General features: G+C 44.3%; 3 protein-coding genes across 4 annotated transcripts in view; 2 read left to right on the top strand and 1 right to left on the bottom strand.

Moving 5' to 3' along the window:
• Nucleotides 1–1,494, top strand: part of cicb (capicua transcriptional repressor b) — a 35,789-nt gene extending 34,295 nt beyond the window's left edge. For both annotated transcript variants that reach the window (XM_077599460.1, XM_077599459.1), the window contains exon 21: nucleotides 159–1,494. In XM_077599460.1, the coding sequence (XP_077455586.1) occupies nucleotides 159–418 (260 nt within the window). In that variant the 3' untranslated portion in view covers nucleotides 419–1,494. The remainder of the gene's footprint in view (nucleotides 1–158) is intronic.
• znf526 (zinc finger protein 526) lies at nucleotides 1,493–7,271 on the bottom strand. Its single transcript, XM_077599461.1, has 8 exons — nucleotides 7,088–7,271; nucleotides 5,954–6,268; nucleotides 5,713–5,876; nucleotides 5,551–5,646; nucleotides 4,759–5,438; nucleotides 4,549–4,681; nucleotides 2,738–4,108; nucleotides 1,493–1,915 (listed from the first exon to the last, which is right to left on the bottom strand). The coding sequence occupies exons 2-8, from the start codon at nucleotides 6,216–6,218 to the stop codon at nucleotides 1,769–1,771; spliced, it is 2,856 nt and encodes a 951-aa protein (XP_077455587.1). The 5' UTR covers nucleotides 6,219–6,268; nucleotides 7,088–7,271; the 3' UTR covers nucleotides 1,493–1,768.
• Nucleotides 7,272–7,681: 410 nt separating this feature from the next.
• gsk3ab (glycogen synthase kinase 3 alpha b) lies at nucleotides 7,682–17,472 on the top strand. Its single transcript, XM_077599462.1, has 11 exons — nucleotides 7,682–8,038; nucleotides 8,145–8,321; nucleotides 11,347–11,534; nucleotides 11,651–11,734; nucleotides 12,641–12,751; nucleotides 13,901–14,031; nucleotides 14,187–14,391; nucleotides 14,520–14,615; nucleotides 15,151–15,337; nucleotides 15,420–15,497; nucleotides 15,907–17,472. Exons 2-11 carry the CDS (start codon nucleotides 8,156–8,158, stop codon nucleotides 15,972–15,974), a joined length of 1,314 nt encoding a protein of 437 aa, XP_077455588.1. The 5' UTR covers nucleotides 7,682–8,038; nucleotides 8,145–8,155; the 3' UTR covers nucleotides 15,975–17,472.
• The last annotated feature ends 727 nt before the right edge of the window (nucleotides 17,473–18,199 follow it).

Below are 18,199 nucleotides of genomic sequence, written 5' to 3'. Positions count from 1 at the left end.
AGAGTCATACCCATTCAAACTCATAGATGCAACAATGAAATATTAGAATAGATAACACAAGAGTCCATTTAAGATTCCCGGGTAAATAAGAGTCCGCGTGAGCTAAGAAAAAAATCAAAACCCGTAGTTTTGATGTTGACGTTGCACTTTGCTTGCAGCTCAAGCCACAGCCGCCTTCCAGACCAGATACTCGGACATATTTCCCACCAAGGTGTGTCTGCAACTGAAAATCAGGGAGGTCCGGCAGAAGATCATGCAGACGGCCACGCCGGCCGATGCCGCCTGTCTCGCCGTTTCCATAGACTCCTTGCCCGGACCTTCCGGCGCCCAGTCAGGGGACGGACACGGGAGAGAGGACGAGGACACGGAACCAGGGACCGAGGACGATCCCGGAGACTCCCAAGACTCTTCCAGATGAGTATTTTTCACATTTCCATTTTGGGAAGCTTACTTGGATGTCTAGTTAGAACATGAATACCAAAAACGGGGGGAACCGCAACCGTATCAAGATTCTGGACTTTCAAATGACCTGAGACGCTCTCATAAATTCCTGGAAAGACCCAAGCGTGTTCATCAACTTTAAGCCCCATTTTTTTTCCTTCTTTGTTTTGAGGGAAATATGTGAATTTTTCCCCCCTTAACGTGCTGACATTGTGGGGGGCTGGGACCCTCAAGACTTTTTTTGACATCCCTAATCTGTATTAACCACCTGTAATCAGTCGCTTTTCTGCCATTTTGTGACTGATAGACCACTTCCAGAGAGCTCTTAAAAATAATATTTAAAGAAAAAAAACGACTGCAGATTGGACAAAAAGTGGACTTCTGGCTGCGCCAACATTCCCGCTTGGACCCTGCGTCGTCTGAAGAAAGCAAACATTCCCGTGCCTCGGATTGGTTACACGTAAAGGAAGGAATCTGGTCTATCTATAGTGGCCATTTTACTACTTTTTTTTTGGGACTAGTTTACTTTTTATCAACTTTTAAGTATCTTGAATTTGAACATTGTGTTGGCTCATCCTGACTTTTATTATTCCTTACATCTCTCTTTGTACTTCCTTAGACATTTTTGGAGGCCTGTATTGTTCACTTCCTCTGTGCTTTGTCTTCCCTTTTAACAAAGTAGTCTTTTTACGTTTACCGACCAGCCTCAACACTCTCCTTCCTCTTTCCTGCTTTTGTCACTTTATGCTTCTTCCTTATCCACAAGGTTACAATCAGAAACAACCGTTTGGGACAGAACAGACTTGCTCTTTGTGGAAAAATGTCTTGGTTAAATTCAGTATGAGTCTACTACATATATGAACATAATGTCACAGAACAACGACACCTGGACTGAAACTTAAAAAGAAAATCTATGGCTTTTAATGTTTTTGTGTTCATGTTTGGCTGTTCCAGTATCCAAGAAACAAATTTCTATAAATAATTTAAGTTTGTATCTGTAACTTTCAGTCTGCCATTAAAGTGGTCAATTAAAAAGTGAAGATGTGATGAATGAATTTTTCAGAAAGCAAATGTGTATTTATTTATTTACAATGGATTCATAAAAATTGGTCTTTTTTTCTAAAAAGTCACATGAGGTATAATGCATGAATTAATATGAAGAATTAAAAACTCACTAAAGTTACATGAAATGGTTTTCCATGAAATCACGTGAAACTACAGTGTTTTTTTGACAAAAATGCACTTGGAATCTTTAATGATGAGAATATTTCTAAGTAACACCCACTTTAGAACAGGTGTTGTGTGTGTCTGAAGTATTTCTTGTTGCTCAGAGCATCTGTAGTCCGTCCAAGCCGTTCTCCAGTGCCGTCTGAAAGATCTCCAGGGCCTGCTCGAGAGGCAGCGCCGTCCCCTCGCTGCTCTCGATGATGGCGATGGTCTCCCCAAATTCGTTGCACATGATGGTGTTGGTTCCCTGTGATAACGGCGGAGGAAAAAAATAGTTGATATGCAGTGTGGTAAGCTTTCATTGATGAGTCAGAATTTAAATACATGTTTTTCTCTTAGTATTAACCATTGACGAGAATATATTGCAAAAAGAGACATTTTTTTAAAAGCGCAGCCATTTTGTGACATCACCATGGTGACACCTCGTTCATAAACTCAAACCCGAGCATGTCTGCATATGATAGAGCACATGTGTCAAAGCGGCGGCCCGGGGGCCAAATCTGGCCCGCCGCATCATTTTGTGTGGCCTGGGAAAGTAAATCATGAGTGCCGACTTTCTGTTTTAGGATCAAATTAAAATGAAGAGTATAGATGTATATTATATTTCCTGATTTTCCCCCTTTTAAATCAATAATTGTAATTTTTTTAATCATTTTTTTCTGTGTTTTTAGTTCAAAAATCATTTTGTAAAATCTAAAAATATTTTTAAAAAAAAGCTAAAATAAACATTGTTTTAGATCTATAAAAAACTGAATATTCAGGGCTTTTAATCCAATTATTTTAATCCATTTATATTAAAAAAAATTCTAAATATTATATCTAAAATGCTCCGGCCCACGTGAAATCAAGTTGACGTTAAAGCAGCCCGCAAACCAACCCAAGTCTGACACCCTTGTGATAGAGGGTATATTAACTTCACAAGAAAGGGCGACCAATCCATACCAATTTGTAAAAATAATAGCATCATTGATAGTCATTTCCTAAAAGTACCCATTATTTACACATCAAGAAAAAAAATCCAGACTTAAGCCGAGAATGGCCTGTTGCGTTTGTCTTAAACTGTACAGACCTGCTGAACGTCTGAGGATGTGATCTGGATGATCTGATGGGGCTGTCCCTTGGCGACTTCGGCCGCGGCGACCTCCACGTCCGGGGCCGCTTTGGCGTCGGCCTCCCGTTCCCGTTTCAGCTGCCGACTGTGCGTCTTCTTGTGATTCCTGAGGTTGGAGAAAGTCTTGAAAGCCTTCCCGCAGTGCGGGCAGACGTGAGGCCGCTCCCCCGTGTGCGTCCGCCGATGTTCCACCAGGTGCATGCTCTGCACGAAGCTCTTGCTGCATATCTCGCAGCAGAAGGGTCGCACCCCCGAGTGCGTGCGCAGGTGCTCGCGCAGATGCGTGCTCTGCCGGAAACGCTTGCCGCACACCTGGCACGGGAAGGGCCGCTCGCCCGTGTGCACCCGCTGGTGCAGCGCCACGCCCGAAGCGGACACGAACAGCTTGCCGCAAACGGGACACGGGTGGGATTTTGCCGATTTGCCGCGCGTCCGCGGTAGCCCAGGGTGGCTCAGCTTGTGGAGCCACAGATTGGTGGGGGAGTTGAGCTTTTTACCGCAGATCTCGCAGTCCAGGCCGGCCCGTTCTGCCGCCGAGGTGGACGGCTCCGATTCCAAAGGCGCGCCCGGGTGTCGACTGCAGAGGTGGGTGTCAAGTTGCCTCATGGCGAGGAAGCCCGCCTCGCAGTGAGGACAGGGGAAGGGCGCGGGGGACCCCGGGTGTTGCGTGAATCGATGCACGGCGAGCTTAGTGGGCCGGTGGAAAGTGGAGGGGCAGTCGGGGCACTTGAGCCCCCCGCTCTTGCCCGCCTCGTGCAGCAGTCTGTGCTGACGCAGGTTGGACGACTGCGAGAAGGCGCGCTGGCACACGTCGCAGCGGTACGGCCGCGCGCCCGTGTGGATCAGGTTGTGGCGGCCGAGGTTGGGGAGGGACGAGAAGCGCTTGCCGCAGTCGCCGCATTGGAAGGGCCGCTCGCCTGTGTGCGTGCGGACGTGGTTGCGCAAGTGGATCTGTTTCTTGAAGGTCTTGCCGCAGACACCGCACGGAAAGCCGCGCTCGGGCGCGTGCGACGTCCGCCGGTGCCGGAGGAGCTGCAGGTGCGAAGGGTAAACCTTCAGACAGGCGCGACAAGCGAACGTGCCCTTGTCGCTCGAAGCGGGCGCTGCGCTTTCTGCCTCGCCGGACGCCGCATTCCCCACGGGTTCCGCGTCGGCGAGCGGCTCGCTCTCCTTTTCTTGAACGTCCTCGCTGGGATCTTTGGGGCCCTCGTTCATGGTTTCCATCTCCTCCTCGGAGAGCGGGGCCATCATCTGAGAGTTCTTTTTTTCCCGGGCTCGCTGCAGGATGGCGAGAGTGGAGAGAGAGGCTCTTGGTGGGGCAGCGTTAACCTGCAAAAAGGAGAGAAAATCCACAGTGACTTGAGCTGAAATTGAATAACTATAATACTTTTGGCAGTGGCTCCTTGGCAGTGGTCAAATAGTCCCAGGGGCTATTTAGCCGGTAACTGGTCAAATAGCCTATATGGCCCCATATGGCTATTTTTCCGGTAAGAATTCTGTGTGGGGTAAATAGTAAGAAACTACGGCTTCGGAGCCACTGGCTAAATAATAGTCATTAAATCCCTATTAATCTAATGTTAAAATCTATCAATTAGCAATAACACATCAAATTTCAATAAGATAAGGTTGAATGGTTTAGAAAATCCCCTATTCACTAAATGTTAAATAACAGGTTACCGGCTAAATAGCCCCTGGGACTATTTGACCGGTTACCGGCTAAGGAGCCACTGCCAATATTTTTAGGTTTAAAAAATGTGTGGTTTGACTACCGTGGCAGTGGTGGTGGGCACACCGGCATTGAGGCTGACGTGTGTCCGCCGGTGGTAAAGGTACTTGGTCATGTTGGTAAAGGTCTTGTTGCAGAACTGGCACTTGTGAAGGGGGTTGGCTGTATGTGACTTCCTGCAAAAAACACATAAATAAAAAGTGGAGGCCACGCGGGAGCCACATGGACGCCACCTCCCTCGCGGGGGGCTTACCTGTGCATGATGAGAGTCATCTCTGTGGTGAACCCTTGGCCGCAGTCCACGCACAGGTATCGGTTGACGCCCAAGTGGGTGCGCAGGTGGGCCTGCAACGAGCTGTCTTTTTTGAAGACCCTGCCGCACTCGGTGCATTCGTGCGTGCCCTGCTCGTGAACGCGCCGGTGGGCTTTGAGGCGGTTGACCGAGCTGAAGCTGCGAGAGCACAGCGGGCAATGCTGGGGTTTGGACAGCAGCACGTGCTTCCTCTCCGCCGCTAATACTCGCTTCTGCGGCGCGACCGAGATGTTCATCTCGTACGCCGTCGGGGTTTCCTCGAAGCCGCTGGCGAACCCGGCTTCGGAGCTCTCTTTGTCTTGACCTAAGTAGTGCTCCCCCTGGTGTTGGAGGAAGTCCTCCGGGGTCTGGAAAAGAAGGCCGCATTCGGAGCACTCGTACGGTTGGATGAGCGGCGCTTCGGCCGCCTCCCGCCGAGTGGCCAACATCGGCCTGAGCGAGATCGCCGTCTTGCTAGGTCGAGCGCGTACGCCGGAGCCGTCGGCGAGCGCTTTGGCCGTCAGGATCTGAAGATGCATGGTAGCCGAGCCAGGGGCCGGGGTCACCGGGGGGAGCAGTGAAGGGCGGGTGGTGACTTTGGAGACAGGGCGGCTTTCCTTCTTTTGTTGCTGCGCCAAGACCTGCAACAGACGCATGATTTTCCCTTGTAAGGCCATCATTTTTGGATTTTGGAAAGTATTCCAGAAATGTGGGGATTTTAAACCAATATAAACCTGCTTTAAATTCATGTACCTGTGCCAAGATCTGCCCAGCCTGCTGCTCACTGAGGACAAAGTTCTGCATGTTGTTGAAAGGAGCCACGGTGCCGTCTGCTTGGATGATGTACTCCTACGTGTGGGAATCCTTCTTATTCTTGAACGTGACTTTAGAAATCAATGGTGAGACAAGACTTACCGTCGTCTCGGCGTGGATGCTCGTGGTGCTGCTTCCGTGACCTTTGCGGTGTTCCAACCACGTGTCGGGCGAGTCGAACAAAGCCAGACAGTCCAGACATTGGTACTGGACAGCTTGGGGTGCTTGAGAACCACTTTCTTCGGTCTCTGCGGCCTCACACAACTCTGAAGAGGAAATGCAGATGTAAGATGATGACTTTCTGATCAAAGAAGCAGGGTTCTGATTCCAGGAAATGTCTGACCTTGTTGCTCGGCCTCTCGCATGTGCATCTCCTGGTGCAGCAGTAGCTCCTCGGAATCCACCAGGATGGAGCCGCACTCCAGGCACTGGTACTGCTCGCACCGGATCACCTCGCCTTCCTCGTTCTCCTGGACCGTGTGGATCTCTTGGTGGACCAGCACCTCCTCCAGGGTGTTGAAAATCTGGTAGCACTCACTGCACATGTACTGTTGCTCCACACTGTCCTCCTCTGGCTGCTCCACTTCCATGAAAGCATGCGCTTCCATGATGCCAACGTTCCTTTCGTGAATTAACCCAAGTCAAAGTAATATACCACCTGGGAAGAACATTTCAAGAAACTATTTCAATCCACTTTTTTTTCATGTTTCGCTGGGACTTTTTACTATTGATGTCAGGGTTTCCCCCAATAATCAATGCTTACCGAACTAACATAACTGACATCATGGCAGAATATCAGAAATAATCGCATTTCATTGTCTAAACATGTTTCTAATGCTGTCAACAGTTTTAAAACATTATCAGTTGTCATGGATTTTAATGCGTACTGCTGTCAATGTTAGTGAATGAAAATGAATTTTTTTTTTTATTGTTTTTTTTTTTTGCTGGTATGCACTTCAACCAAAGCTACCTTCATCCTTTAATATTTTGCCATTACACTGAATTTAATCAATTATACTTGAAGCGTGTTCAATACCAAACGAGTGTATGTATTATGCATGCATACATAAATATATAATAAATGGCTCTTAGTAGGAAAATAACTCATGATTGGAAAATATAATGAATTTACATTAGTAAACCGACTAAAAGCAATAGCTCGATTTAGCAGTTAGCAAAAATGGTAGCAGCAGCTTCGTCCATTGCCCACCATTGACATTTGCATAAAACTGCAGCAACTGTTTTGATGGCGTTATGGTGTTAAATTTAAAGTGCGTGTGCGATGGCGCGTGGAGGGCGTTTGGAGGCGCTCCACCGGCCAGCAAGAACCACTTTTTTTCACCCCGGCACCGCTATTTCCTGACGCAGGCTGCCCGGTTTGCCGGGCGGTCCGTCAGGCGGCGCTAGCCACTTTTTACCGGAGCTCTACGAGGAAAGGCGGCAGGGCAGCGGCCCTTGTTTTCCCACCCCCTTTTACCTCTCATTTACTTTCGTCCGATGGCGTCGATCGCAGACATCACCGCGCGTCACTCGCACGTTCCACAAGCTCCACCGATGCGACTCGAGCAGGGGAATCAGAGGCGGTGGAGAATTGTCTTTTAAGGCGTGTAGGGAGACGTTAGCCGAGCCTTTGCCTCCATTTTTGTGAATGTAAGCCACGCCCAATTTGCGGTAGTACGAAAAAACACGGTGAAGATTTGATTGGCGCTTTGCTTTGTCAGTCAGATAACGTGTTTTGCGTGGTGGGTAATGTAGTTTCAAAATGGATAGGTTTTTTTTTCTCCTTAGGATTATCGCAACTATGTTTCTGGTATTTTTGACCTCGTGAAAGATATATTGATCCGCCGTTTTCTTAAATGTAACTATGCCCAATGTATTTATTTTATATAGCTAAAACTTGTACCTGCGATTGGACCAATCACGTCACTCAAATACCTGGGTATTGTAGTTTTGGCTAACTCACAAATACTTTTGTTGAACAGCTAATTGTATGCAAATAACAATGAAGATATTTTTATAATGTTTTGCCTTGTTATTCATATAACATGTATGGAATGGAAAATTATTAGATAGCATATATATTACTTGTTGCAATTTTGGGAGCATAAGAGCCGTCTAACTTTACGTTTACGAAGGGCTAAAACAAGGTCATTTATGGCTACCTACAGGTACTGTTTAATTCATTCAACAAATATTTACGATCGAACATTGACTACCATGCGATATGACCCGACAACGTCATAATTCCACATCCCGTCCGTCACACCACCGCGGCCAAAATGACAGGTCCTACCTTGAAACTCATTTTCCCACAACCCCCTCCGGCTGTTACGTCACCGTGCGTCAACACCCCAGTCCCCCACCATCATCGTTCTACAGTACAGAGGAAGAAAGGGGGAGACGGGGCGAAAAGCTGTATAAGAACGCTGTAAGTGTAGTTCTTTTTTCCATGGGAATTTTTTTTTCGCTCCTAGGTCTTGACTTGTGTGACTTGGCTGGCTGTCAGTAACGTTCGTCGTTAACCCTGGCTCTAGTTCACACAAATATGAGCGGCAGCGGGCGGCCCAGGACCAGCTCATTCGCCGAGCCTCCCGGAGCCGCTGCAGCCGGCGCCGTATCGGCAGTAGCCGGCGGAAGCTCGACAGGAAAGTCGGGGGCTTCGCAATCCAGCGGAGGTAGCTCGACGAGCTTTGGCAACCTTAAACTACCCCGTAAGTGTCCTTTTTCAAATGACCGTACGCCATATCAGATCTTTTATCGCAAAAGTCATCTCTCCTGTGCGATATGTTAGATGGCGATGTAGACATTTTGTTTAAATAATGTCGATCACTGTCGCTGAGCCCCATCTCAGCTAGCTGGCTGGCTAACTTGAGCTAGCCAGCCAGCTATCCAAACCCTTGTTTTTCAGCCAATAATCAACCTCTCCAGCGATAAACTATTGACGCCAACATGACACCTATGTTGGCTGATGTTTCTTGGTACAAAATTATTTTTCATCGTGTTATTATTGACATTTTCAATTTCGTCCTCTTAACGTCACCCAGGTGAAGACTTAGCATTAGCTTCCTTGCTAGTCATTTGTCGTTATGGAAGTACATTTACATAGTTAATTCTCATGTCCATGCTATACAATTTGACCCATTGAGAGAGAGAGAGAACTGTGAAATGCGTACTAGATGTTCTTCACGGTCCTTAACACTTAAATCTAATTGGAAAATACCTCCGTTAAAATGTCCTCACACCCCATACTTAAATGTCTGGAAAAAATCTCATCTCATTTTCTGAACCGCTTCATCCTCATTAGGATCGCGGTTGTGCTGGAGCCTATCCCAGCTGATCGCATGGCACAAGGAGACGGACAACCATGCACACACCCTTACCCAGGGGCAATTTCGAGGTTCCAATCAGCCTACCATGCATGTTTTTGGAATGTGGGAGGAAACCGGAGTACCCGGAGGAAACCCACGCAGGCCCGTCCGGGGAGAACATGCAAACTCCACACAGGTGGACGTGACCTGGATTTGAACCCAGGACCCCAGAGCTGACGTGCCTGGGAAAAACATGACCTCTAAAATTCATTTACGCCTCTTAAATATGAACAATTTCTCATTTTTACAGTTTGTATCTCATTAATAATCCCAAAACAATTATCACTATCATTTCACACTCGTCTTTGAACATTACCCTTTAAATTACCTGGTTTTAAAATGAGGTGATTTTGAATAGAAATATGCAGGGAGTGAGTGAACGTTAGTGTGATTAATACCAGTTGGTACTTTCCTAATAAAATGTGATTAATTTATTTTTTACTCTAACCATTGGAATATCGTAGTCTATGCAATCCTGTCACTGATATATGCATAATATTGACAGTGTTTTTGCAGATAACTAATTAGTCTGAATTTTTTTTCATCCTATCTGCCAAAGCCTTTTCTGACGATATTTAATGCGTTTTTGTCCTTTTTTTTACACAGTCACGACGAATATCCGGTTACTGCAGCTTGAAAACCAAGTATTGGAATTGTGAATATAGCGTTTTTTTTTCCTATTCATCTTTAGCTTAATGCCTGTATAAGAACACAAAATCTATCTGTTCATCTTCAGTCCTATCTATTATTAAAGTAGTGGCTATGACACAGCTGCTCCATATTTAACAACCTTTGACTTGGTGTGAAAACGATGCTGTGGAACGTTAAAGGTGGACTGCATTCCTTTTTGCGCAGAAAGAAATTTGAGATTACCCGATCAAATATCAAGATACATACCAATAGAAAAATTCACAAATATCCAGTGGAAAAATACACTAATCTGGTAACCCAACCACTTTTCATGGAATGTACACACTGTTGTTGTGTACATTATAGGAGTAGGCCCAAGTAGTCCACATATCTTAACTGCACAATGATTATAACTTAAACACTGTTAATTACCTATTATACTTGGAACTTCAAGATCACAAACCCCTCGCTGCTGGCACCAATGCACATGAGACATTTTAATCGCATACCGGTCGGTATTTGTGTAATTTTTGTCTGTTGTTTTGGGGGACTTGTTGCCATCATAAATGAAAAAATAGGCTTTGATTAACTTAACACCAGGAAATTGGGTTTAGTCTGGACCAAACAGTGCAGATGTGAATACGGTCTTAGGTATGAGTTCACCCTTTTGTTGCTCACTGAGCTCACTAGATATGCTGTCATTCTGTTCACCCTTAGACTGTTCTTTGGCACTAAATTAAAAACAAAATTGGACACTTTATCGCGTAGTTTCATTTGGATTTTGCTGCTTGGATGTTAAAAAAATATTTGAGTTTCTGAACTATACTAAATCCACCACCATTGCAATGCATTGTCAGATATTGGTATAAATAAGCAACTATTCAACTGTAAATACTTTGAATAACAGTGGCATCTATGCATCACTCATAGAAATGCTAATGTTTATGTGGGTAAATTTAGATCTGGTGCGGGACAATGAATGATATTCGACAAATGATCCCGCTATCAACAGAGTCATCGTTTCTAGTGTTCAGCAAGGATGACGCAGGCTGTCTTTGATACATTTGTCTCTCTGGGTGTGCCAGGATGCAAGGTCTTACTCCATTTTGAGGCCTGGCAGCGATCCGGAGGGGTCCTGTTGAGACGTGCAAAACGAACAAGCCCTGTGAAAGTGGAGTAGCACTTGTGGGTGCGCTACTGTCCACATCATTTTAATCACAGTGCTTTGGCAAAAGCGCTTTGGGGACAAGGCTCTGTCTCGCTCCCTTTCTCTCCTTCCCCAATGTCATCGCTCCTGGTGTTGATTCATCAAATCGCTCTCGACCCCAAACGCCACACCGATAAACACGCACACACTTTTCCCTCTGTCAGTTACTGTTTGATCTCATGCAGCACGTTTTTCCATCAACCATTAGCTCGGAAGTGACACTGTTTGACTATTTTAGCACACCTTGTACTTTCCAAGAGAGTACGGCATAATCTGATCCCGGATTACGGCAAATCAACCTGTGGACCACATGTAGTGCTCATGGCACTACTGAAGCGGAAGGATGTTGTGGCATTTTGTTCTGGCATAGTAAAATGCATTAGTCAATAATAGAACAGGATTGGACGATCAATCAAAACCTCTTGTTTGTTTTTGAAGGCCAATGATTGTTTAGTAGTAATGCATTTTAGACGTTAATTGAAATGCATTCAGGGGTTAGGGTGAAGCAATAAATGTGTCCTTACTTGACAGGTGACAGTGGCAAAGTGACAACCGTTGTGGCCACGCCGGGCCAGGGTCCCGACCGTCCGCAGGAAGTTTCGTATACAGACATCAAGGTGATAGGTAATGGCTCCTTCGGTGTGGTGTACCAGGCGCGCCTCATTGACAGCCAGGAGATGGTGGCCATCAAGAAAGTGCTGCAAGACAAACGGTTTAAGGTGAGCAGACACTGTTAAGTAAAGAAGTCATTTTGTATTCTATTTTTAGTTATGTGAATAAAAACATTCACACAATGTGCTTTGTGACCATGTTGCTTTTTTGTTTTGTTTCTCAGAATAGAGAACTGCAAATCATGCGCAAGTTGGACCACTGCAACATTGTGAGGCTACGTTACTTCTTCTACTCCAGTGGTGAAAAGGTTTGTGTACATGCTACTCTTTGACCTTGTTTTTCAACGCAATATTCTATATTTTACCATGCTGCCAAAGGCTTAATTCATAGTTGGATGAATTATCCAGTTTGACATCATTATCTGGCAAAACGGTTTTCCATTGGACCGCCACTCCTCTTCTGCAGCGGTAGAAGGCCAGGCGCACACCAAGGAATGTAATTGAACTGTCACTGACTCAGAGCGGTGCACCAGCCAACTGATCCTCGCACTTCTACCAACTAGCTCCAATAGCGTAACTGTAACGTTGTTGTTCTTGTGTTGAACTGTTTTAAGGTGCCACATAAGTATACAATATGGTACTGTTTTTTTGTGCGTGTATGTATAAAGCCACAACATTGGGTGTTCGTCAAGGAAGAAGCTATTTCCCTTGACGTGGTGGTTTTATTATATCAATACAAAGAGAGGAAATGAGACAAAAATAAAGGAGAATGTGTAGGTATTTGAGAGGCTCTTAAATCTGTTCCCAGAGTCGCCATGCCTCACTTTTTGGCCACAGGTAAGTATGAAATAAAGGCACTTAACGGTATAGTAAGAGCAGTGGTTCTTAACCTTGTTGGAGCTACCGAACCCCGCCAGTTTCATAAGCGCATTCACCGAAATAAAATAAAATGTGATTTTTTTTTTTTTCAAATTCAAAATATATAAATTCCTCGCAGCACTGATTGGCCAAGCAATGTCACGTGATCATCTACAGCCAGTGATGGTCAAGCAGGGCATGTTATGAAGAGTCGATGTGCCTTGACCTTCGTCCCAGAGGCTCCATCGAACCCCTGGGGTTAAGAACCACTGAGTTAGAGATATTGTATAAATGTGGCGTTTTATCGAACAAGATTTGGACTTGAATATTTGCTTTGTTCTCTTTGTCCCATGCAGAAAGACGAAGTCTACCTGAATTTGGTGCTGGACTTCGTCCCCGAGACGGTGTACAGGGTGGCTCGGCACTTCAACAAGGCCAAGACCACCATCCCCATCATTTATGTTAAGGTAAACATGCCCTACTTGTATTTCTGAGATGACACAAAAATAGGAGTGTCCATAGAGCAGGAGGAAGGTTTGCCTACTTCAGGTGATTGAAATGGTGAATGTTTTCTTTTTTGGGCTCGGCTTGTTTTGAGGATTACAGAAACAGTGCAGCAAGGAAAGCCACCGGGCTCCTTGTCTGCTAGGTTGTTGTATTTAAAGGGCATTTCTGTGTTTATTGTGCGTGTCGCACTAGTGAGAACACAACGACTATCTCATGGCCCACTTAACTCTGCTATTCAGTCTCAAGTTCCTCCAAGGCTTTAAGAGACACATCCTCCTCATTCCTCTGCCTCCCGGGTTACATATCTGTCACAGCATGTCTTCAGCTTCTCACTCACTTTTGCCGTTCCTTTAAGAAACATTGCTCACTTTTAGTCATTTTGTCTGTCATCACATTGAGATGCATTGCTTGGGTTGCGGTGATGATGACGGCTATTTGTCATGCTCAATTGCTTGCCGTCTGCCACAAAACAGTGAACTATACCCACAATGAAAAACTTTTATCACCTATAAGAAAAAGTCTTATTTATTTTAATTCTCATTGAAATGCATGTACCTTCACATTTTTAGTTTTCCTCAAATAAAACTAGCTCTAAATGTTGAGTGGCTTCAAAACCCTACTATTGCCTCGCCCATTCAAAGGATGGAGCATTGCTAAATAAAAAGCTTACATCTCAAAATTTGAAATTGACCATAATGGTCAACCACACCCATTGTTAACTACGTATGTTACAGTTCAGAATCTTATATTATTACACACATCTTTGCGGTTTGGGCCTGACACCACCCAGCATTCCTACACTTGATGACAAAATAACAAGGAAGAAATGCCCACACATTCATTAGTCTTTGGGAAGAAAAGGGAGTTTTTGCGTTTAATAATTCTCTGCCGAAAAGCCGTTGCGCAATGATCGGAGAATGTGAGTCACAATTAACCGGACCGCCACCCACATTGGAAAGCCATATCGGTTGACTCAAGTTCAGTGTAGGTCATACACAAGTCAAAATATCGCGCACAGTAATATTCAGGAAGATCTGGACTAAAAGCAGAAGATGGAAAAATCCAGTTGACTTTTTATGTATTTAACCGCAGTGTCCTTGTCTTACCAGGTATACATGTACCAGCTGTTCAGGAGCCTGGCTTATATCCATTCCCAGGGCGTATGTCATAGAGACATCAAGCCCCAAAACCTCTTGGTGGACCCAGAGACAGCCATCCTCAAGCTTTGTGACTTTGGCAGGTTAGATGCACACATTACACTTGTTGTGCATCAACATTCTTTCTATTGCCACGTGTGCTGAGTAGCTTGCACACACCACCTAAGCCTCGCTTGTTTTGGACAATTACGCGGCAATCGTTCTTGCTAATGGTTTCTGCCCCCTCCTGTGCCCGCAGTGCCAAGCAGTTAGTCCGCGGCGAGCCCAACGTGTCTTATATCTGCTCGCGATACTACCGTGCCCCGGAACTCATCTTCGGCGCCACTGACTACACGTCCAACATCGACATCTGGTCGGCCGGCTGCGTGCTGGCCGAGCTGCTACTGGGCCAGCCCATCTTTCCGGGCGACAGCGGTGTGGACCAGTTAGTAGAGATCATCAAAGTATGTATGATATGACAATCCTCTCATCGCTAGATTCAGTCATGAGATCTAAATATCTGCATTGGAATTTGAGTTGGTTGGTTATTCATAATGATAACCAGTTTTTCACACGGGGTTTTTCACTTCAGGTTCTCGGGACTCCGACGAGGGAACAGATCCGAGAGATGAACCCCAACTACACAGAGTTCAAATTCCCGCAGATTAAAGCTCACCCTTGGACAAAGGTAATTTGTGCTAAATGACTCACAGGAATCGATAAGGCCATTCTGGCCTGTTTTATCTCACCCTACATCACAACTGGTCCCTGCAAAGTGCACACGTCCAAATAAGGGCCAAACAATTAGTAATTGGACCTACACACCTTCCCAATACATACTGAGAAATATTTTCAGGAAAAAAAAACATTTCTTTAATGTCTCTTTAAATTCTAGAGCTATTTAATAAATAATCAAAGTGGATTTATGCATAAGACCTTTTAAATGTTTTTCTAAAATTTGTGTTTCAGGTTCAGCTAAGATTTTTTTATTTCAGTACATCCCTTTACATAAAAACATTTAGTTTTTTGCATTTAGATTTTTTTTTTTAATAAAAAGATGCCATTCTTTTGGAGGGTCAGTTATGTAAGTTTTTAAGCTTGAACAGTATTTAGTTTTTCAAAACGCATAACAGCGCTAAAAACAAAGTCCACAGCATTAGTAAAGAAAGGTTGCCTGCGATGCGGAACTTGAGTTAATTGCCTACGTCTTCCTTCCCACTCAGGTGTTCAAACCCCGGACGCCGCCAGAGGCCATCGCCCTGTGCTCTCGACTGCTCGAATACACGCCAGTCACCCGTCTGTCTCCGCTGGAGGCCTGCGCGCATGCCTTCTTCGACGAGCTGCGCCAGCCCAACACCCGCCTTCCTAGCGGGCGGGAACTGCCGCTCCTCTTCAACTTCAGTCCCGTCGGTGGGTTTCCATCGGCGTTCGTGTCAGAGTATTGATGGAGGGTGAAACCTGACCTGGTATTTTTCTCATGTCTTCTGCTCAGAGCTGTCTATCCAGCCCCAGTTGAATTCAACACTCATTCCTCCTCACGCCCGTGCACAAACGACGCCTGCCTCACATGGTACGTAGAATCACACGCACAGGGTGTGTAACAATGCAATACATTTTTTTTCTCCTCGTTGGTGTTTGGTCTTTTTTATCATCGTCTTAGCCATGCTGAATATACACAAATTCAACTTTGAAATGATTCTTTTTTTCCCCTCTCTCCACAATCAATTTTAAATATTTAAAAATGCCTGGTATTGTACTTAGTCGTTCGTTTTCTTCTTTAAAGGGAAAGACAAAACAGACTATAGATCACCTTCATGTTGCTCAAAGTATTTTAGTATGCATATAATGGAGAAAATGTTTAAACAATGTACCCACACGCAGGCATGTTTTTATTATTACTTTGATTGCTTTTGGTTTTCTGTCGACGGAACGTTGAAGGATTTGACTGACAAATGTGTAATGCCTTTGTGGCTCTGCAGATGGCAGCGTGTCAGACAGTCCCTCCCAGCCCGGATCAGCGCCCGGCTCCATCAGCAACAGCACCTGAGCGGCCAACACCAACGTAGATCACCCTGCCATGCTTTTTTCTTTTCATCTTCCCATTTTCCTGTTCTTCCTCTCAACACTGAGAAAGACTGTATACACATGCACACATCATGCATTGCTGTTTTCCCCGGTTAGGCTATTTAAGCTGACTTCATCAATCCAGGTTATGTTGGATGTTTGGGGTTGTACATGCATTCTCTCTATTATGGACTTTTAATGCCCCCTCCTCTTTCTTTTTTTATTTTAAACTTTTTTAACCTTTTATTTAGCCCGTATTATGTGCAGCCACCATATGGCTTTTGGAGAATGACAATCACATAAACACCCCACCACCACTAAAATGGTACAACCCTTCTCTGCTCCTTGTGAGTGTTAATTTGTACCTTAAAAAAGTCCAATATTGTTTTTAAGCAAGACACCTGTGGTTAATCGTGTCGCTTTTAGATGACTGTTTTTTTTAAAAGATTTATGACAAAGGAAGCACACTGCAGCAACTCCCCCCATCACCCCTCACTTGCCTTGTTATTTTAAATGTAGAAGCAGGGAGCAGGGGGGCTTTTATATAAATATTAGGTATCATCATCCTGACCCATTAGCGACTTCCTCCCAAACGAGCCCTCAACTCCCCGCCGTGGACATTGCGCTTTTATCTCCTCGTTTTCCCGCCTCCTCCACTACACGGCTAATCTGTAAATATCAAGGACCTTATTTTATTTTTATTATTCTATTGTTGTTCTTGTAATATTTTTTTTCTTCCCCCAGTAGATGGCGCGTTCATGCGACCAGACTTTTTCCTCCGTCGCAGTCTGTAAATATGGTATTACCTTTTTTGGTCCCTGGTTCAGGACAGCAACAACAACAACAAAAAAACTCCCTTTTTATTCTCTCTCCTTTCGTTTCTCATTTTAACCCCACCCTCCCCCTTGCCTGTGGTTGTCATTTTAATTGTTTATTTATTGTATTTACTACTTGTTTGATTTCTTTTGTATATTATTTCCAAAATGATGTAGTCATGGAGCAGAAAACTGTCACATCCAAGATACTGTACATCAACTCGGACCTCGAGTCATTTTGTGGAACGCTTCTTGTTTCCATTGAGTTTCAATGTGAACAGAATGTTACAGGTTTGTTGCTCGTGTGTATTTGTGTGTGTTTGGGGGCAGAAAGTACAGGATTGTGAGTGTGCATGGCTGTGAATGAGTGTTAAAACTGGGGTAAAAAAACAAAACAAAAAAATCTTCCATATGGACCATCTCCTGTGTCCGACTGCCTCTTGTTTCCACTCCACTGTAGTAAGGAATGTTATTTTAATGTATTTTTCCCTTTTTTCTTTTTTTGTTGTGTACCCCTCTGTTACTACAAGCCCTACTTGTTTGTGGAGAAAGCAGCAAAACAGTTGGATAGAGGAGATGATGGGGAGAATGCAAGGGGAGAGACTTTTTGTTTGTTTGTTTGTTGCTGCAAATAATTAAACTCATTAATAAAGTGATGAAACGGTTCGTAGGTCTACCTGTTTCTGTTTTAATTGCGCAGCAGTAATTGGGGTTCATATCAGTGGATTGACATAATTGCTGTGAAAAAGCAAGCGATGTGATTAGGGGCTCTGCATTAAATAGATAGTACTACATATGTACATTAACTTTGGTGTTGATCATCAAAATCACTCAAACATTTCTGCTGTTTGATGAATGTAGTATATAAAATAAGTTAGTCATAAAAGCTCAAATAGTTTTTATGCGTGTTGTATCTTATTGGAATACCCCTGTATATCCATCCATCAATTTAATCCTCACATTGAGGGTCATTGAATCTCTAGAAAAGTGTTACATAAACATTCAATACATTGCTCAACATTGAAACACTACTCACCCACAAAAAAAGCCAAAAGACATCTAGACCATATGTGTCAAAGTGGCGGCACGGGGGCCAAATCTGGCCCGCCGCATCATTTTGTGTGGCCCAAGAAAGTAAATCCTGAGTGCCCACTTTCTGTTTTAGGATCAAATTAAAATGAAGAGTATAGATGTATATTAAAATTCTTGATTTTCCCCCTTTTAAATCAATAATTGTAATTGTTTAATCTTTTTTTCTGTGTTTTTAGTTCAAAAATCATTTTGTAAAATCTAATATGTATTTTTTTTTAAAGCTAAAATGAACATTGTTTTAGATCAATAAAAAACTGAATATTCAGGGCTTTTAATCCTTTTATTAAAAAAAATAATCTAA

This window comes from Stigmatopora argus, chromosome 4 (genome assembly GCF_051989625.1).
Source record: "Stigmatopora argus isolate UIUO_Sarg chromosome 4, RoL_Sarg_1.0, whole genome shotgun sequence".
NCBI classification, from domain to species: domain Eukaryota; kingdom Metazoa; phylum Chordata; class Actinopteri; order Syngnathiformes; family Syngnathidae; genus Stigmatopora; species Stigmatopora argus.
Note: the sequence above shows the minus strand (reverse complement) of the source record. Positions and strands in the feature narration are given on the sequence as shown.